Here is a 21462-nt window from a genome sequence, read left to right as displayed (position 1 = left end):
AGGGTGCTTACAATACACAACTAGTTACCCTCTCAAGGAAAGAGATATAACCTGAGTCTAGGGTGGCGCGTGCGCATTCAAGCGATCTTTTGGCCACCTTCTGGTTTACAGCTTTGCAACTATGAGGATCCCATAAACGTATGCGCACCCGATATCGCCTCAAGCTCTCTCTCTTTGTTAGCAGACCTATCAAATGGTTCCAAGATGTCTTCTACCACTCCATCTTCTTCATATTCGTAGACATCTTTCTCTGGCTCACGCGGGAAATCTAAAGGGAAAAAACAACGTTCCAAAAGTTTCTTCCAAAACGTTATGTTAGGTTGATGCATTATCTACCTCTTAAACAACTTACGCAGATCTATTATAAACTTATCTATCCTTACATTTCGTACGCTATTATTGCCTAGGGCAGCACCAGCAAGACAAATTTACATAAAATACAAACTAAGTAAAATCATGTTATTAGGTTAATTTGAATATATCAACAAAGTTGAAATTGTAAATCGGCCACCGTTACGATTATAAAAGCTGACGTTTCGAGCGTTAGCCCTTCGTCGGAGCGAATAGAGGTATTGTGGGTTGTGTGTGCTTTTAAAGGAAGAAAAAGGAGCTACGTGATTGGTGGGAACATGGCAACGAGAAAAACACGAATAAATTAGCGGAATGAAAAGCGTTCATTGATACCTGTGGGAGTTAGACTACAATGTATATATGAAGTTCATATATTTTGAACCGCGGTATTAAATACGTATGATGCACGATCCTCGCAGTAGAGAGCGCTATTTATGCAATAGCGAAAATCAGACCTGAAAAAAATCAGGCCTGTACGGGATTCGAACCACTGACCTCTGCGATACTAGTGCAGCGCTCTACCAATTGAGCTAACAAGCCAACTGGGAACAAGCCGTTAAGTTGATTCGTAATAAACCCGTGATGATAAATCAGATACAATGTATATATGAAGTTCATATATTTTGAACTGCGGTATTAAATACGTATGATGCACGATCCTCGCAGTGGAGAGCGCTATTTATGCAATAGCGAAAATCAGACCTGAAAAAAATCAGGCCTATACGGGATTCGAACCCCTGACCTCTGCGATACTAGTGCAGCGCTCTACCAATTGAGCTAACAAGCCAACTGGGAACAAGCCGTTAAGTTGATTCGTAATAAACCCGTGATGATAAATCAGATACAATGTATATATGAAGTTCATATATTTTGAACTGCGGTATTAAATACGTATGATGCACGATCCTCGCAGTAGAGAGCGCTATTTATGCAATAGCGAAAATCAGACCTGAAAAAAATTAGGCCTGTACGTGATTCGAACCACTGACCTCTGCGATACTAGTGCAGCGCTCTACCAATTGAGCTAACAAGCGAACTGGGAACAAGCCGTTAAGTTGATTCGTAATAAACCCGTGATGATAAATCACGGCCGGTTTGAAAGATGAGCTTTTGTTCAAGAGTTTTCCGGCTTTCCGTGCTACCTAAGTGTAAGAAAAGACCGCAGATTGTGACAAGGACACATCGAAACCAGTCGCTAGATATTTTAATTTACCTAACCATTCTAAGCAACACATAGCAATCTGCGGTCTTTCCTTACACTTAGGTAGCACGGAAAGCCGGAAAACTCTTGAAATAAAGCTCATCTTTCGATCTGATTGGTTCTGAGAGCGGGTAGTATTCTCCCATCCGGCCCGCTGACAGCGGGCGGTATCCGTTTCGCTTGAGTAACTTTGAAGAACATCTCAAGCTTCATTACAATTTTCCACGCATATATCTCATTTTACCGGCTGGGCAGAATTTTTTTTAAGCAAAAACTTCGGTCACGACCTTTTGGCGATAATTAATAACAATTCTTTCTCTCTCTCGCCCTCAAATCATTTTGGTTTCTCCGAAAAAATTGACTTCGAAATGAATTTTGTGGTGCTAAATTTGTTTTTAAAAAGATTGAAACGCGGCCTTAAAACAATTTGTCATCTGATAATTCTTCACAAAAAGTAACTCAGAAAGTTATAAGGAGAGGTAATTGCAGTTGATAATTACGTTAATCGATGTGACTCTCATTGGTTAACATCTGAATTCTTTAACACAATTTTTTCGTTTGTGAAACGTTGAGCGAAGGTTTGAGTTCTTCTGATCCGTTTTATTGAACTGGAGAGGGGAGCAATACAATGAAGAGAATGATGGTCAGGAGGCAGAGGGGCACAAAAGTACGGGAGGCGGGAAAACATATGGTACAGGAGGTGCCGGGAGGCTGTGACCCCCCTGCCTCCTACCTATGTTTCTCCCTCTCCCCTTCCCCCCGATCTGCACAAACCAGTGACAAATCAAGAATTCAATTACCTCCGCTCCCCAATGATACAAGACTTGCTGACATAATTATAAACATAATTAGAAGACTTGTGAATTCTCAGCAAAAAAAACAAGATATGTCTTGTCACCAAGGTAAGGCGAGAGGTTGTTCTCAACGGAGCCCTATTACTTTTATATGCATATGATGCCTCTTTGCTTTTTGCTAAACTAGTGAAATAACTATCGCATAAGAAAACTTTATGGGCGAGCAAGCAGCTAAAATAATTCCTCGTGAGAGTGTTGGTACCCGACCGACAAAAGGCGACTTTGGGATCAAATGAGGAACATGTATACAACTACGAATGAAAAAGAATTTTAAAGAAACTTACGCATAAATTGTTTGTTATATTCAGCAACTCCTAGATCCCCCCGAGGCTTGAAGTGTGCAGCTGGAAAATATGTGAGAATTTTAGAAGGAAAACTCCATGTTGAGCTGAGACATGCTGATAAGGTTGCGGATTGTGTTCTGCAAAAACTAGATTCCCAAACAGAGCTCTAACACTCGTGACGAATTCTATTATTTAGGGAGAGGAAGGGGGGAGGAGACTCAGGTCGTTTACCTGATTCCCTAAGGCTCTTTAATATTCTGATGATCCTTATTTATTCAAAGTCCTTTTCTGCAGCCCCCCCCCCCTTTTATAATCTGTTAGCGATGACTGACCCCCGTTCAATTTACTTTAAAATCCATGCGATATCCTCAAAAATCATCAAATTCGTACCTAAAACACATGAAAGGTTGACAAAATGGAACAAAAAAATATCAGATATATCTAAGCTCACACAGCAACCAGGTGAACAATCAGGCATGCTTTAATGCTACTCTGGTTCAAAGATTTCATGAATGTAACCGAAATTACAATTCATCGACTCAACGGGTCGATGAATTGTAATTTCGCCGGGTTAAATCTTTAAACCAGAGTAGAATAAAAAAATGTCAGTTTAATACAAACAACACTTCAACAAGCTTCCATAAGCAAGTGAAGAGAAGACAAAAAATTTGATTAATAAGAGGGATTTCATTTTTTTAGTTGATCATAATTCAGACGTTTAAGTCTTGCAAAATTATTTGCTGTTGATTTTGAAGGGACCGAACTTGTTGCAAAAGATGCAGTTTGTAGCTAGAGCATGACATCATATTTGTGTTATGCAAGAAGCCTTTTATCATTAATCTTGCCTTTTTTTTATCGAATATTTTACATACGATTCGATGTTGGTTTAGAATGATTTTGGATTTTATAGATATGCAGGAAACGCGAGAATTATTTCCTATATTATGAAGTAAAACTAACGTCAATTAGACTGAGTAATTATTTATTAAAGCAAATCTGATTGACGATACTTTCTATATTTTTTAGTTGATATATGTTGTTTGTTCAAAGAACTGACTCTTAAGACTGCTTTTTTTATTCTCTCTCTCACTTCCTTGCAATATTAAAAAGGATTCGCGAACAGTGTGGGAGGACATCTAATTTAAGCCTATTGATTCATTCTTTGTACTCATTTCAATTTGAGTAAAAAGCGAACTCTGTAAGTTCAATCAAGGCAGCTGAACATTAATACGACTCTCTGCCTTCAGTTTTCGATATTTTCAGAGGAAGTAACGGTGTATCCCAGAGACCAAACTTAATCAATCATCCTTTTCTAATCGATAAACGATATTTCGCTAACGCGACTCGATGAAATCATGTTGGGAAGTAAGCCTGAATGCAAAGCAAGTCGTCACTAGCCAAAAAGGCGTCAAGTAGGAGGCACTTTACAACTATTTTCAGCACAGGCGGCCCAAGCTCTCTTTGAAAACCACACAAGGTACACAATTTGCATATTTATAAGGATTTGTATGGGATTTTCTACCAGGTATCCACAGAGATAGTTAAAAGTGAAGATATTAAATAAAAATGGCTCACCTTGTTCCATACGTGTGTTGTTTGCTCCTGGTGTCATTATTTTACCGATTTCACTTGATTTAAGCGGTTTTTTTTAATCCTGGTTTTCTACTACATAAAGAGAAGACAAGGCCTTTCTTTCCGGACAGCCTGCCGAACGAAGTAAAAAATCCTAAGCTAAAATGTACCCACGGCCACAAATCCACCGCAGAATTCAAGGGCAAAGGTTGATCTTTCATTTCAATTCTCTAGCCACACAATTTCATCCCGGCGATCGGCGCCAGGCGGCTCTTCGTGTCCTCAGGGAAACGCTAAAACGATGGTAGACGTCCGAGTACATTTCAACCACGACACAACGACCGTTGGAATCGGCTTGGTAACCTCGTCATGTTGGCAAACCAAGACTCGCGGGGGTACTAGACCTCAACTTGTCAACAAAAACTTCTTCTACAACCCGGGGTCCCCTCAGGTCGAACCTAAAATGTACCATTGTCTCAAGCACCCAATCAAAGCCGCGCAGCATCTTGTTTGCACGTGCGAAATTTTTGCAAAACTCGGAGGAAACCCAGGAAGAAATGTAGCCGGTCAACTTGTTATTTCTTTTCAATCATGTAAGTATTTGAATTCAGGGTTTACGTTGTTTTTTTTTCTCATGTATGTATGTATGTATGTATGTATGTATGTATGTATGTATGTATGTATGTATGTGTGTATGGATGGATCGATGGATGTCTCCCGCTCTTAAAAATTTCAAGTTTTCCAATATATTCGCATGTTGTAGTTTCTTCATTACAAGCGATCACGAGGTGATGTTGTATTTTGAGTTAATACTTCAGGGTAAAGTTGAATGTGGACCAGAGTCAAATAGTGGACTTTGCGTTTAAAGGTCACAATTTATTGATTACTGGCCAGGCTGGCGTTGGTAAAAGCGAGGTCGGAAAAGTATTCATTGGAAAGGCGAAATGTGTGGGAAAGAAGATCGGTGTGATATGTTCGAGCGGCATTGCTTGTCAAGCGTATGATCGCGGCGTTGCGTCAACTGTTCATTCATTTTATGGCTTATAAAAAATGAATGTATCTCCTCGGTTTCTGTAGAGCTTTCGCCGTTGACGTTACGTTTTTTCGGAGCCATTTCGCAAAACCGTTCTATACGATTTTTATACTTTGAATTTTGTAAACAAGATGCTGCGCGGTTGTAGAAGAAGTTTTGTTGACAAGTTGAGGTCTAGTACCCCCGCGAGTCTTGGCTTGCCAACATGACGAGGTTACCAAGCCGATTCCAACGGTCGTTGTGTCGTGGTTGAAATGTACTCGGACGTCTACCATCGTTTTAGCGTTTCACTGAGGACACGAAGAGCCGCCTGGCGCCGATCGCCGGGATGAAATTGTGTGGCTAGAGAATTGAAATGAAAGATCAACCTTTGCCCTTGAATTCTGCGGTGGATTTGTGGCCGTGGGTACATTTTAGCTTAATTTTTTACTTCGTTCGGCAGGCTGTCCGGAAAGAAGTGTTCGGCCTTGTTTTCTCTTTATGTAGTAGAAAACCAGGATTAAAAAAAACCGCTTAAATCAAGTGAAATCGGTAAAATAATGACACCAGGAGCAAACAACACACGTATGGAACAAGGTGAGCCATTTTTATTTAATATCTTTACTTTTAACTATCTCTGTGGATGTCTTGTAGAAAATCCCATACAAATCCTTATAAATATGCAAATTGTGTTCCTTGTGTGGTTCTCAAAGAGAGCTTGGGCCGCCTGTGTTTTCAGAAAGGTGTGGCGCCGATTCTTCCTCTAAAATTTCTACGCATAAAGATAGCTTTTCACGGGTCACGGATAATAATTATATCATTTGTACAAAACTACGTTCAGTCTGATTCAGGCATAAATACTTCACATAAGAAACAAATGATGACATACTGTACGAGAGCTAATGAAAATACTTCGCTGTGTTCCATTCTTATAAATTCCAGGATAACTTTGTACTAAAACTAGATACAAAAAAAAAACTAAAATAGAGATATTTCAAATAATGCTGAGTTGAAAACCATTGCTTTGTAATGAGCAGAAGGCGATGGGTTTGGCGAGAGTTAACTGGACGACAAGCCATTTAAATATGGTCACTAGAAATTCATGCTTTAAAAATTATTTGAAACGTGCCTCCAAATGGTTATGTTATTTTTTTTATACATGTCATATAACAATACAAACAAGTTCATTGTGTCATACGCCTAACTATTTAGTTATAACATTACATAATGGCATGACAAACCAGCTAATTTACAAGTATTCCGCATAAATTAAAATTCAATTTAAAAGTAGGTACTATAACTCATGACTAAAGATTTTAGAATTTTGAAAAGCATAAGTCAGGATCATAAATACAATGTATATGAGGCAAATTTGATTTTAATCGGCACGTGTATTGCTCAAACGAATTTATTCATCGAAGATAATCAATTCTCATCGCAAACAATGGAATCATAATTCTGAGTTCATGAGAGACCGGTAAAAGTACGTCTTTTTCCAGTCCTGCTAGAATTCCCAGAATAGCGGTCATGTGAAAACAAGATATCTAATCGTGCTGTAACACCTAGATAATCTTTCAATCGTGAGATTAATTAATGTCTAATCTATAAAAGGGTGCAGAAAATGTTGTCTTTTGAGACTAGAAGGGATCTTTACAAAGCCTTCATTTTACCACACTTCAATTACTGCTCCGAAACGTGGCACTTCTGTAACAAGAAGTCAGCTGACAAGTTAGAGTTGGTGAACAAACGTGCGCTCCGTTTTGTTTTTAGAGATAAGTCCTCGCCTTATGAGGAACTTTGTAAGCGTATCGGTCTCTCAAGTCTTCGTGAACAGCGATTAGCGAAAATTTTGTCCACTGTCTTTAAGATATTAACCAGTGATGCAGGACCAAAAAGCTTACGTGATCTTATAACAGTTAGGTGCTCCACTTACGATCTTAGGGGCACCACAATACTGGACCTCCCAAAAGTAAAATCAACAACCTTCAGGTTAAGATCATGGAGATATGCTGCATCGAAACTATGGAACGCTTTACCGGACGAGTCTCGAAAGATACAAACATTTACTACTTTTAAAAGTTACTTAAAAACATTAGATCTCACGGGACTCTAGCGCGGTGAGGATCTATCTTTAATTATATTTCCTGTTTTTAAAGATTACATTTTAAATTTCATATAGTCAACTCGATGACTACATTATTAAATTATTATATTTTAATATTAGCTAGTTCTTAATTCTTAATTTATTTAAATTTATATACCTTTACAAGGCTTTATAATTTCCTTTTCTCCTTTTATTTCGTGGCGTACCTGTAAACTAGCTTTTAGCTAAGCGTTCTGACCACGTTAAATAAATTGATTGATTGATTGATTAATAAGATCTAAGAAGGCGGTCAAGCACTGAAGAAAATACAAGAATTGAAACGTGCGGTCGGCTCTTCGTTTTGTTGGGGTTTTTTACATGGGGAAGAAAGTTTCTTAATTCTAGTAAAACTACGTTCAGTTACAGCACACACTCTACACAGATGATTCAAGCCAACAACTGTATTTTGATGTTAGGTCATTCAAATTAATCGAATAGATCGACATTATTCTCTGGTCATTGAAGGATAATGTTAGTCTTCTCGAAAAAAAAAAATGGAGTATGTACCCAATATTGACTCTGGTAATTTCTATTACATATCGAATTATTATATGATTATTTACAAAGGTTAACTCACGTTATGCATATTGCTAATAAGGCTACATGGAAATCTTTAAATCTCCTTATTCGTAATTAAATGCATGCTGTTCTACTGAACTGAACGTTATTAGACCACTAGAATTTACCGAACAGGCTAGAAAAATGTTAAATTGTACTTTCTGGTTCGGTGAACAACGTAACTTAGCCTATGGAGGACGGCATTACGACAAACAAAAACGTCTGGCTCCTTAGGATTAATAATTGCCTGATATATTAAACATTTTATACTACTAGAATTCCGTTTAAATCATCCATAATCCTCGATTGCTTTGGTCCTGAGCATTGACTGGTATATTTCCATTGTGTTGGAGTCATCGTTTCTCGTGATTTTATTGGTTGATTCAGTGAAAGTGATCTGGCATTTTAATGATTTCATGCATATTATTTAGCTTATAAGTAATCTTTCAGGTCACTCACTTAGCTGAAGTAAATAAAATATTTCAGACGCCTACTGACAGTCTGTTCGTCCCCTACTAAGACTTCCCAGTGAGATGATGTGTGATGTTATTGTCTGAGCCGATGGTGAGCAAGTTTTGAAAACCTTTCGATATATTCTCAACAGTCACTTTTTGACACCATTTCAAGCATGCTCAGGAGAACTTAAAAGACTATTATATTCAACATTTTGGTATATGCGCGTATCTTTGTTTGAATTGACCATTTCCTGCAAAAATAGTGAGAGATATACTATATTGAATGTTTACCACAGCATTTAAGAAATAAAATCACTACAATTTAATGATCTGTATATAGTACTTCACTCTTCAATCTAATCATGCTTTATAAATGGATCAGCAAGATACGAGATATTTTTGTGAGTCAATGTTAAAGGGTTGTACTACGAGGTCGATCGCCCTCAGGTCTCTGCCAAAGCTAGTTATCTAACTAAAATAGGAAATCCGTAGACACCAGAAATATTATGGTATAATTAATAACTTTGAGATTTCAAATACTTTTCGACAAACCATAAAAGACCCTTAAGCGATGCAGTTTCAAGTTTAGTTATCTCACGTTTAATTTACTTAGTGTCTTTCTTACACCCCGGTGATATATGAGGAACATTTATAATGTCCATCTCGTTTCTCGGAGTTTGATAAATCTAGATTTAATCTCAGAATAAAATCAATTTGAAGAGTACAAAGCATGAACGTCCGTGCATGTCTTGCCAGCATTATTGTCCTCGGTAAAATCAGCCAAGTCTTGTCCATACCATACTTGGAACTGCTGTCCGACCGATACGACCAGTGGGGTGGGGAGCAGGTTGAACACAAGCGTGGGAGAATTGACATCAGCACCGCTGAGTTGGTAAAAATACTGTTTGCTGCGTTTCACGAACTCAGGAAAAGGAAGAACGGTTTTGTTGCTGTAAGTTATCACCGTCATTAGGTTTTCGTTACCGTAAGATTGCGATGAGCATCCTCAATTTGTTCCTTTAGATTTTTCGCGTTTGCATTTCACGGAGCCATTTATGTGTACAAGTTTAAATGTGTAGATTTTACCAGCTTCCCGGATTTCAAAGGATCCGTAGTCGTTATTCTTTGTCCCAAAACAGAAAGGATCGATGTTAATCTTTTTCCAGTTGCCTAGTAAGAAAATTGGTAGGTTTTAAAGATTGTGTCAGGTGGTAAGGTCCAAAAAAGGGTCTTAAAACAGATATGAAATATAAATATAGAGGCAAGACCGATATAACGTAGATAAGTAAATTTTAAGACGGAGCACTATATTTCGGCTGGCCAAACCCCACTGCACCTGAAGAAGGCTGGTTTGGCCAGCCGAAATATAGTGCTCAGTCTTACAATTTACTTATCTACGTTGTATCGGTCTTGCCTCTATAAAATTCTCACCTTGGCAAGTTTCTCCATCGCCGTTAAATCCAAGTTTACATGAGAACTGATATGAACCCAAATTATTGATACATCTGTGCTCTACGAAACAATCGTGGTTTCCCGATATGCATTTATCAACATTTATACACAGTTTAAGAAGAAAACAATCGAAGGTTAAGAACCCTCCTTGATGGGATATTTCGTCCAACGCTATAAAAGTGGTGGCTCGAAACGTCAGCTTTTGTAATCGTTACGGTGGCCAATTTACCATTTCAACTTTGTTGATATATCCAAATTATTCTATAAAAGTGGCCTTATGAATTTTCTTCTTTCATGCTCGCTCCTTTGCCTGCCTGCTCATCTCCCCTTCTACCCATCTTTTAAGTCAGAAGTATTTTGCCTGTTATCCGAGCTCATCATTTTATCGTAAGAAATTTTCTTTCTCACCTGTCTCGCACTGAACTCCTTGATATCCAGTAGGACATAGACAGCGGTATCCATGGTCACCAAATCCCGCTTGACATGTGGCGTGATTAGCACACGGGTTGCTCTCACAATAGTTCTGAAAAGATAAGAATAAAATGGACCAATGTACAAAATGAATAAAAAAAAATACGAATTAATAAATGAATGATGGAATAAATGAATAACACTTTATCAGAGTTTTTTTATTCTTAAATTTATCCCACTTGTAAAAGTGAATGATGCCAGGTACTTACAAAAATCTCTGTGTACAAAAATTCGCTTTTGTCTTCGAAGGAATCGAAGTCTTGTAAGTGGGTCGCGTTATTCACCTCGCATGTGAATGTTCCACCTCCCTGTGGACCGTAGTTGTAAGACACGCAGTTTGGCTCAAGATAGCATCTCAACTCGCAGATATTCTTATCTTGCACTTGGTCTGTCCTAATAACGTGATTTTTTAAGATCTTGTTTTTTGTTCCTTCTTTGAATTGAATCACTCGACAATCATCTGAGGGAGGAAGAAGGAATAAAGAAGCCAATGAGAAAAGCAATCTGCTGTGTCCTTCATTCTTCAAAGGCAGAACAGGTGTCAAGCCTTTCCATATTGTATTTAACTGAGTTATTCGGTCAAATTGCCTTCAACACGAAAACCTTTTCTAGTCAGTCATTTACCTTCTCACAAAGTTTATTTCTTCGCACCTTTTTTTCCTTGACGAGAAATAGTCGAACTTAATACCCTTTCAGTCACGATGGCTGAGGGCTGATATCAAACAACTATAGTGTAGAAGATAAATAATTTGGTCTAGGGGATAATCATACTAAAAAATGCTATAGAGGTAAATGTCGTCGAAGTATTATGATCCTGAATCGGATGTGGTATGCAAGGCAACCAACTATTATTATTTTCTTCTTCTTTTTTTCATATTTCCGTTTCTGTGGTAGATAAACTCTGGGAGATGATTTCTCATCGCATAGGATGTAACCGAATAAGAGGGCTGACTTCGACATAACCTGAAAACGCAAATTCTTAAGAGCCATACCTCCCATGCTATTTGCTCCACACTGGTTATTCGCAGAAACACAATCCAGACAAGTAAAGAGAGCGAAGAGTATGAAACATTCCATTTCCTGCAGCATTTTTTCTGTGTAAAACATTGAAAAATATTAAGGCAATTTTACTGATTCTTAGGAAAGTAAGGTGAATTTTTCAACACGCAGTGGTGTACTGTTCCATCAAAAAAATAATTGTGAAAAATATATCTGGCTACCTTCGTCGTCCCATTTTTAATCTTCAGCAGCTTCGCCTAATTACTTTAGTTGTCTTAGTGACATTTATGTGTCACTAGCCGGGAAGAAATGGATGTATTTTCCACTTTCGCTTGTTTGATAGTTTTCTTGCCAAAAGAAATGAACTGATAAGTAGTTTTTTAGAAAAGCTTTTCAAGATAAAAATTAGCGATAATTTTGAACGACGTTTCGGCCTCGCTGAGGTCATTTTCAAGCTGATGAAAAGGAACATTTTTACATATATGTACTAAAATTCAAGACGTGGGAATGATAAAGGTGATAAAATATGGAAATATGTAAACGATAGGCGTAAAATGGAAGTGATAAAATTACAAAGGAGACAATGTGAATAAATTAATATGAGAGCTACACATGCTGCACATGCCGGCACCTCTGCCAACGTGCTGAAGAACACAAAGCGTCTCACTCTTCAATCGGGAGCCACATTAAAGAGCGGCATGGGCATACCCCAAGTGACTTGCATCACAGTTTCAAAATCCTGAAGAAATGCAAAAGTAAACTGGACTACCTAATTTACGAGATGCTTTTTATAAAAGAAATTAACTCAAGCTTGAACAAACAGTCAGACTCAATCCACGCAAAGCTATTTTTATAATAATTTACGGTATCTTCGTATAATTTATAGTTTTACTTTCGTCAACTCTCATATTAATTTATTCGTATTGTCTCCTTTGTAACTTTATCACTCCTATTTTACGCCTAGCGTTTACATATTTTCATATTTTATCGCCTTTATTATTCCCACGTCTTGAATTTTTAGTACATATATGTAAAAAATTTCCTTTTCATCAGCTTGAAAGTGACATCGGCGAGGACGAAACGTCGTCCAAAATTATTATCACTAACTTTTATCTTGAAAAGGAATGAACTGAACATCTCAATTTAGATTCACCCTCCATAAAACCGTTAACAGAAATATTCATACCTTTCAAGAGGCAACTCACTTTAAAATATTTAGGGGGTGTTCTCTGTTGTGCGGATGTCCGATTTTGTTATCACACGTATATTTGCAGATCGAATTGGACTCTACTCAGTCATTACCATAATTCATCGGTTGCATGACGCACAACAACTATGGTTAAATAACGAGCGAGTAATTAAAAAACAAAGGAGGACCCAAAGACAGAAAGAAATCTCCCAGCAACAAATGTACCTAAATTCCTTTCCTGTGGCTTGTATATTGTTGCTTGACAGTTTGAGTCGCTGCTTGATGGTAAACTTAGGGAACAGAACTTAGCGTTTTATTATTATTATTATAATTGCGAAAGAGTGAATACGGCAGGTGAGTATCAATTTAGAACAAGGCTGTGAAACTTTGCCAACGTAGAGTACTTTGGTCTTCCGCTGCGAGTTCGAATTTCCCTCACGACTTATAAGAATAATAAAAAGAAGAAAATTAAAAAAAAAACCTTTCTCACCTTCTCAGAGGAAATATATTTTATTCTCTTGTGAAAGGTACACCTTCGAAGGGATGTATCATTTCATTCATTCTTTTTATTTTCAACGTTCAACAGCTATCATTATTAAGCAAACATGAAGTTATTAGAAAAGTAGTATTATCTCTTGTTTAATACAAACATCACTTCAACAAGCTTCCATAAGCAAGTGAAGAGAAGACAAAGAATTTGATTGAATAAGAAATATTTCATTCTTTGGGTTGATCATAATTCACACGTTTAAGTCTTGCACAATTATTTGCTGTTGATTTTGAAGGGAGCGAAATTGTGCAAAATATGGAGTTTGTAGATAGAACATGACATCATATTTGTGTGATGCAAGAAGCCTTTTAACATAATTACTCTTGCCTTTCTTTATCGAATATTTTGCACAGGATTCGATGTTGGTTTAGCATGATTTTGGATTTCATAGATATGAAGGAAACGCGAGAATTGTTCCCTACATTATGAAGTAAAACTAACGTCAATTACACAAAGTAATTATTTATTAATTAAAGCAAATCTGCTTGATGATACTTTCTATATTTTTTGGTTGATATATGTTGTTTGTTCTAAGAACTGACTCTTAAGACTGCCTTTTTTTTATTCTCTCTCTCACTTTCTTGCAATATTAAAAAGGACTCGCGTACAGTGTGAGAGGACTTCTAATTTAAGCCTATTGATTCATTCTTTGTACTCATTTCAATTTGACTAAAAACCGAACTCTGAAAGTTCAGTCAAGGCAGCTGAAGATTAACTCGACTCTCTGCCTTCAGTTTTCGATATCTTTAGAGGAAGTAACGCTGTATCCAATAGACAAAACTTAATCAATCATCCTTTTCTAATCGATAAACGATATTTCGCTAACGCGACTCGGTGAAACCATGGTGGAAAGTAAGCCTAAACGCAAAGCTAGTCGTCATCAGCTGTAACTGAGGTACGCACTAGCCAAAAAGGTGTCAAATAAGAGGAACGTTACAACCATTTTCAGAAAGGTGTGGCGCTGATTCTTCCTTTAAAATTTCTACGCATAAAGATAGCTTTTCACAGGTCACGGATAATAATTATATCATTTGTATAAAACTACGTTCAGTCTGATTCGGGCATAAATACTTCACGTAAGAAACAAATGATGACATACTGTACGAGAGCGAATGAAAATCCTTCGCCGTGTTCCCTTCTTATAGATTCCAGGATAAGTTTGTGCTAAAACTAGATTAAAAAAAAACTAAAATAAAGATATTTGAAATAATGCTGAGTTGAAAACCATTGCTTTGTAATGAGCAGAAGGCGATGGGTTTGGCGAGAGTTAACTGGATGATAAGCCATTTATATATGGTCACTAGAAATTCATGCTGTAAAAATTATTTGAAACGTGCTTCCAAATAGTTCTGTTATTTTTTTTTATACATGTCATATAACAATACAAAACAAGTTTATTGTGTCATACGCCTAACTCTTTAGTTGTAACATTACATAATGGCATGACACACCAGCTAATTTACAAGTATTCCGCATAAATTAAAATTCAATTTAAAAGTAGGTACTATAACACATGACTAGAGATTTTAGAATGTTGAAAAGCATAAGTCAGGATCATAAATACAGTGCATATGAGGCAAATTTGAATTTAATCGGCACGTGTATTGCTCAAACGAATTTATTCAGCAAAGATAATCAATTCAAATCGCAACCAATGGCATCATAATTGTGAGTTCATAAGAGACCGGTAAAAGTACGTCTTTTTCCAGTCCTGCTAGAATTCCCAAAATGGCGGTCATGTGAAAACAAGATATCTAATCCTGCTGTAACACCTAGATAATCTTTCAATCGTGAGATTAATTAATGTCTAATCTCTAAGCTCCAATAAGGCTATCAAGCACTGAAGAAAAAACAAGAATTGAAACGTGTGGTCGGCTCTTTGTTTTGTTGGGGTTTTTTACATGGGGAACGGAAGGTTTCTTAATTCTAGTAAAACTACGTTCAATTACAGCACACTCTCTACACAGATGATTCGAGCCAACAAGTGTATTTTGATGTTAGGTCATTAAAATTCATCAAATAGATCAACATTATTATCTATTCATTGAAGGATAATGTCAGCAAAAAAAATGGAGTATCTACCCAATATTGACTCTGGTAATTTCTATTACATATCGAATTATTATATAATTATTTACAAAGGTTAACTCAAGTTATGCATATTGGTAATATAACTACATAGAAATCTTTAAATCTCCTTATCGGCAATTAAATGCATGCTGTTCTACTGAACTGAACGTTATTAGACCATTAGAATTTACCGAACAGGCTAGAAAAATGTTAAATTGTACTTTCTGGTTCGGTGAACAACGTAACTTAGCCTATGGAGGAAGGCATTACGACAAACAAAAACGTCTGGCTCCTTGGTCTACTTAGGATTTATACTGATATATTAAACATTTTATACTTCTAGAATTCCATTTAAATCATCCATCACCTTCGATTGCTTTGTTCCTGAGCAGTGATAGGAAATCCGTAGACACCAGAAATATTATGGTATAATTAATAACTTGGAGATTTCAAATACTTTTCGACAAACCATAAAAGACCCTTTCAAGTTTAGTTATCTCACGTCTAATTTACTTAGTGTCTTTCTTACACCCCGGTGATATATGAGGAACATTTATAATGTCCATCTCGTTCTTCGGTGTTTGATAAATCTAGATTTAATCTCAGAATAAAATCAATTTAAAGGGTACAAAGCATGAACGTCCGTGCATGTCTTGCCAGCATTATTGTCCTCGGTAAAATCAGCCAAGTCTTGTCCATACCATACTTGGAACTGCTGTCCGACCGATACGACCAGTGGGGTGGGGAGCAGGTTGAACACAAGCGTAGGAGAGTTGACATGAGCACCGTTAAGTTGGTAAAGATACTCTTTGTTGCTTTTCACGAACTCAGGAAGTAGAAGAACAGTTTTGTTGCTGTAAGTTATCACCGTCATTAAATTATCGTTACCGTAAAATTGGAATAAGCATCCCCACTTTGTTCGATTAAAGTTTCCGTAAATGCATGTCACGGAGCCATTTGTGTGTACAAGTTTAAATGTGAAGATTTTACCAGCTTCCCGGATTTCAAAGGATCCGTAGTCCTCATTTTTTATCCCAAAACAGACAGGACTGATGTTAATCTTTTTCCAGTTGTCTGGTAAGCAAAATTGATCGGTTATAAAAATTGTGTTTGGTGGTAAGATCCAAAAAAAGTCCTCTTAAAATTGAAAAACTTTTCTATAACAATTAAAACAGAATATTCCATTTTCTCCGGAAGGGACTTTTTGACAAATATCAGTGCGCGTGAAAGGTGTCATAATTGCATTTCTCGTGACCAGATGAACGCCTCTTTCACTATAACGAGAAAGGTAAGGCATGACTAAGGAAGGAAAGGCGAGGGAAGGTAAACTATGACCTGAGGATACGTACGTTACCTAAATAAGTTCTAGTATTTAGTTAGAGATAGGATGTACCTGAGCAAAAGTGCCGTCCGTCTCCAAGGTGTCCAGACTTACAACTGCAGTCAAATGATCCAGCGATGTTTGCACAATCGGCAGCGAAGTGACACTCATGGCTGCCATCTTTACACTCATCGATATCTTAAAAGAATGTAGACGAAAAGAAAAAAGGTAAGACTCAAGGCACTCTTTAGGCAAGCTACGAAGAAGATAGGAACAATCATGTTTCTCCAATGTGCATTCGTCAACATCTAAGATTGATTAAGCTCATTTATCACCCACATTTTTTCACTCAAGTTTTTTACCATCGCTTCTTTATCATGATTTTTTTTTTTCAATGTTTATCCGGTCGAAACGTATATCATCCTTTCGAAACTTCAGGCCCCTTTCAAACGCAGGCTTAGGATCATCTGCCTGAGTCTGGGAGTCAATAGGTTCTCAGTGGAACAGCCATTGCGGTGACGCACCAGTTTTGATAATTGGGGTATTACATCAGGGTAACGAAATGGAACTGCATTGCCCTTACCATGAGGAAAGCTTGGAAAAACTCACCTGACAGGACAAAGTTTTGAATCATCACGTGGCCAGGAGAAGAATCAAATCCATGCCAATTCAGAAGAAATAATAATCATGAAGACATAGACATTTCTTGAAATGAATTAAAATGTATGGCAAAAAGTCGAGTTCGCAGGGAAGCTATCGTTAGTGGCCCCATACTCGGATAATTGGGAAAAGGAATAATCTAAGGAAAGCGAAGCCAGCTCTTCATCAATCAAACCTGTACAAATGAGCCCATTTCCAGTGTATCCCTGTTTGCACGTACATGTGAAAGAGCCATAACTGTTTGCACAGTGGGTATTTACGTCACAAGGCAAGTTATCACCATTGCACTCGTCGATATCTGGAAGAGAGCAAAACGAGCTTTACGTGCATGTTTGATGAAAAGCATTTAACTCCTTATCAATAACAGAGTTTTTTCATCGACGTTTTTTAACAATCTCTGGCAGCTGACCAGCAGATAATACATGTACCGACCCTTTTTTTCGATATGTAAGACCAACTGTCAAAACCATTGTTGCTGGTCTACATGTGTGTGCCTGTTTTTCTTTCGTCGCTACTGTCTCTTTCATTGTTTAAAATTCTCACCTTGGCAAGTTTCTCTATCGCCGTTAAATCCAGGTTTACATGAGCACTTACTCCCAAATTATTGACACATCTGTGCTCTACGGAACAATTGTATTTTTCCGATGTGCATTCATCAACATTTACACAAAATTTAAGAATAAAACAATCATAGGTTAAGAACCCTCCTTTATGAGATATTTCGTCCAAATCTATAAAAGTGGCCTTATAAATTTATCTTCTTTCATGTTCGCTCCTTTGCCTGCCTGTTCTCTCTCCTTCTACCCATCTTTTAAGTCAAAATAATTTTACCTGTTATCTGAGCTCATCATTTTATCGTGAGAAATTTTCTTTATCACCTGTCTCGCACTGAACTCCTTGATATCCAGCAGGACATAGGCAGCGGTACCCATGGTCACCAAATCCCGCTTGACATGTGGCGTGATTAGCACACGGATTGCTCTCACAAGGATTCTGAAAAGGTAAGAATAAAATGGACCAATGTATAGAACAAATCAATAAAAAAATAATCAATTAATAAATGATTGATGGAATAGATAAATAACACTTTATCAGAGTTTTCTTATTAATTTTAAATTTAAAATCTTAAATTTAGAACTGAATGATGTCAGGTACTTACAAAAATCTCTGTGTATAAAAATCCGTTTTTGTCTTCGAAGGAATCGGAGACTTGTAAGTGAGTCATGCTATTAAGCTCGCATGTGAATGTCCCACCTCCCCGCGGACCGTAGTTGTAAGACACGCAGTGTGGTTCAAGATAGCATCTCAACTCACAGATATCCTTGTCTCGCACTTGGTCTGTCCTAATAACGTAATTTTTTAAGATCTTGTTTTTTGTTCCTTCTTTGAATTCAATCACTCGACAATCATCTGAGGGAGGAAGAAGAATAAAGAAGCCAATGAAAAATATAATCTGCAGGCTATGTCCTTCGTTCTTCACAGGCAGAACAGATGGCAAGCTTTTCCATATTTATAGGCAACTGAGTCATTCAGTCAATTCGCGTTCAACGTGAAAGCCTTTTCTAGTCAGTGAATTACCTTTTCACAAAAGTTTATTTCTTCGAACCTTTTTTCCTTTACGAGAAATAGTCGAAGCTAATGCTCTATCACTCACTATAGGTGGGGGCTGATATCAAACAATTACAGTGTAGAAGATAAATAATTTAGTCTAGGGGAAAGTCATACTAAAAGATGCTAAATAGGTAAATGCCGTCGAAATATTACGATCCTGAATCGGTTGTGGTACCCAAGGCAACCAACAATTATTCCTTTCTTCTTCTGTTTTTAACATTCCGTTTCTGTGGTAGATAAACTCTGGGAGGTGATTTCTCATCGCACACGGCATAACCGGATGGAGGGCTGACTTTGACATACCCTTAACAACGTAAATTCTTAGTAGCCGTACCTCCCATGCTATTTGCTCCACACTGGTTATTTAGAGAAACACAATCCGGACTGGTAAAGAGAGCGAAGAGTATGAAACATTCCATTTCCTGCAGCATTTTTCCTGTTTAAAACAATGAAAAATATTAAGGAAATTTTACTGAATCTTAGGAAGTAAGACGAATTTCTTCACACGCAGTGGTGTACTGTTTCGTTAAAAAAAAAACTTATCTTATGAAAAATATATCTGGCTACCTTCGTCGTCCCATTTTTCAATCTTCAGCAGCCTGGCCTAATTTTATTTTAGTTATCTTGAATGACATTTGTGCGTCACTAACCGGGAATAAATGGATGTATTTTTCCACTTTCGCTTGTTTGATCGTTTTCTTGCCTAATGCACAATACGAACTGAACATCTCAATTTAAATTCACCCTCCATAAAACCGTTAACAGAACTATCCTTACCTTTCAAGAGGTAATTCACTTTAAAATATTCGGGGTGTTCTTTGTTGTGCGGTTGTTCGATTTTGTTATCACTCGTCTATTTGCTAACCGAATTGGACTGTACTCTCCCACCATTACCATAACTCATCTGTTGACGCACATCAGCTATGGTTAAACAGCGAGCGAGTACTTAAAAAACAAAGGAGGACCCACGTACGAAGAGAGAAAAAAAATCTCCCTGACAACAAATGTACCTAAATTCCTTTCCTGTGGCTTGTATATTGTTGCTTGACAGTTTGAGTCGCTGCTTGATGGTAAACTTAGGGAACAGAACTTAGCGTTTTATTATTATTATTATAATTGCGAAAGAGTGAATACGGCAGGTGAGTGTCAATTTAGAGCAAGGCTGTGAAACTTTGCCAACGTAGAGTACTTTGGTCTTCCGCTGCGAGTTCGAATTTCCCTCACGACTTATAAGAATAATAAAAAGAAGAAAATTATAAAAAAATCCTTTCTCACCTTCTCAGAGGAAATATATTTTATTCTCTTGTGAAAGGTACACCTTCGAAGGGATGTATCATTTCATTCATTCTTTTTTTTTTTTTTCAACGTTCAACAGCTATCATTATTAAGCAAACATGAAGTTATTAGAAAAGTATTATCTCTTGTTTAATACAAACATCACTTCAACAAGCTTCCATAAGCAAGTGAAGAGAAGAGAAAGAATTTGATTGAATAAGAAATATTTCATTCTTTGAGTTGATCATAATTCAGACGTTTAAGTCTTGCACAATTATTTGATGTTGATTTTGAAGGGAGCGAAATTGTGCAAAATATGGAGTTTGTAGATAGAGCATGACATCATATTTATGTGATGCAAGAAGACTTTTAACATAATTACTCTTGCCTTTCTTTATCGAATATTTTGCACAGGATTCGATGTTGGTTTAGCATGACTTTGGGTTTCATAGATATGAAGGAAACGCGAGAATTGTTCCCTACATTATGAAGTAAAACTAACGTCAATTATACAAAGTAATTATTTATTAATTAAAGCAAATCTGCTTGATGATACTTTCTATATTTTTTGGTTGATATATGTTGTTTGTTCTAAGAACTGACTCTTAAGACTGCCTTTTTTTTATTCTCTCTCTCACTTTCTTGCAATATTAAAAAGGACTCGCGTACAGTGTGAGAGGACTTCTAATTTAAGCCTATTGATTCATTCTTTGTACTCATTTCAATTTGACTAAAAACCGAACTCTGAAAGTTCAGTCAAGGCAGCTGAAGATTAACTCGACTCTCTGCCTTCAGTTTTCGATATCTTTAGAGGAAGTAACGCTGTATCCAATAGACAAAACTTAATCAATCATCCTTTTCTAATCGATAAACGATATTTCGCTAACGCGACTCGGTGAAACCATGGTGGAAAGTAAGCCTAAACGCAAAGCTAGTCGTCATCAGCTGTAACTGATGTACGCACTAGCCAAAAAGGTGTCAAATAAGAGGAACTTTACAACCATTTTCAGAAAGGTGTGGTGCTGATTCTTCCTCTAAAATTTCTACGCATAAAGATAGCTTTTCACGAGTCACGGATAATAATTATGTCATTTGTATAAAACTACGTTCAGTCTGATTCGGGCATAAATACTTCACGTAAGAAACAAATGATGACATACTGTACGAGAGCGAATGAAAATCCTTCGCCATGTTCCATTCTTATAGATTCCAGGATAAGTTTGTGCTAAAACTAGATTAAAAAAAACTAAAATAGCGATATTTGAAATAATGCTGAGTTGAAAACCATTGCTTTGTAATGAGCAGAAGGCGATGGGTTTGGCGAGAGTTAACTGGACGACAAGCCATTTAAATATGGTCACTAGAAATTCATGCTGTAAAAATTATTTGAAACGTGCTTCCAAATAGTTCTGTTATTTTTTTTATACATGTCAT

The 21462-nt window shown here is 37.0% G+C and overlaps 2 protein-coding genes across 2 annotated transcripts; both read right to left on the bottom strand.

The window, feature by feature from the left end:
- Nucleotides 1-7228: 7228 nt before the first annotated feature.
- On the bottom strand, nucleotides 7229-11442 carry LOC148730409 (uncharacterized). Its single transcript, XM_088761586.1, has 4 exons — nucleotides 11346-11442; nucleotides 10563-10813; nucleotides 10291-10405; nucleotides 7229-9600 (listed from the first exon to the last, which is right to left on the bottom strand). Exons 1-4 carry the CDS (start codon nucleotides 11440-11442, stop codon nucleotides 9437-9439), a joined length of 627 nt encoding a protein of 208 aa, XP_088617712.1. The 3' UTR covers nucleotides 7229-9436.
- A 2986-nt stretch (nucleotides 11443-14428) lies between these two features.
- On the bottom strand, nucleotides 14429-19644 carry LOC148730408 (uncharacterized). The gene is made up of 8 exons (XM_088761790.1): nucleotides 19619-19644; nucleotides 19404-19456; nucleotides 19088-19189; nucleotides 18302-18552; nucleotides 18021-18135; nucleotides 17318-17440; nucleotides 16555-16680; nucleotides 14429-16235 (listed from the first exon to the last, which is right to left on the bottom strand). The coding sequence occupies exons 1-8, from the start codon at nucleotides 19642-19644 to the stop codon at nucleotides 15775-15777; spliced, it is 1257 nt and encodes a 418-aa protein (XP_088617916.1). The 3' UTR covers nucleotides 14429-15774.
- Nucleotides 19645-21462: the final 1818 nt, after the last annotated feature.

The sequence above is a fragment of the Stylophora pistillata genome, chromosome 5 (assembly GCF_964205215.1).
Source record: "Stylophora pistillata chromosome 5, jaStyPist1.2, whole genome shotgun sequence".
Taxonomy (NCBI): Eukaryota; Metazoa; Cnidaria; class Anthozoa; order Scleractinia; family Pocilloporidae; genus Stylophora; species Stylophora pistillata.
The sequence above is the reverse complement of the archived record's forward strand: the minus strand, read 5'-3'. Positions and strand labels throughout refer to the sequence as shown.

Excerpts from the sequence above, each read along its gene's own strand:
- LOC148730409 (XM_088761586.1), bottom strand. The coding sequence starts at position 11,442 with ATGCTGCAGGAAATGGAATGTTTCATACTCTTCGCTCTCTTTACTTGT. Across the intron at positions 10,814-11,345 it reads TGGAGCAAATAGCATGGGAG|ATGATTGTCGAGTGATTCAA; the intron begins GTATGGCTCTTA and ends TTCCTCCCTCAG. Across the intron at positions 10,406-10,562 it reads TTTTGTACACAGAGATTTTT|AACTATTGTGAGAGCAACCC; the intron begins GTAAGTACCTGG and ends TTATCTTTTCAG.
- LOC148730408 (XM_088761790.1), bottom strand. The coding sequence starts at position 19,644 with ATGGTGGGAGAGTACAGTCCAATTCG. Across the intron at positions 18,553-19,087 it reads TGGAGCAAATAGCATGGGAG|ATGATTGTCGAGTGATTGAA; the intron begins GTACGGCTACTA and ends TTCCTCCCTCAG. Across the intron at positions 16,236-16,554 it reads CGGACGGCACTTTTGCTCAG|ACAACTGGAAAAAGATTAAC; the intron begins GTACATCCTATC and ends TTTGCTTACCAG.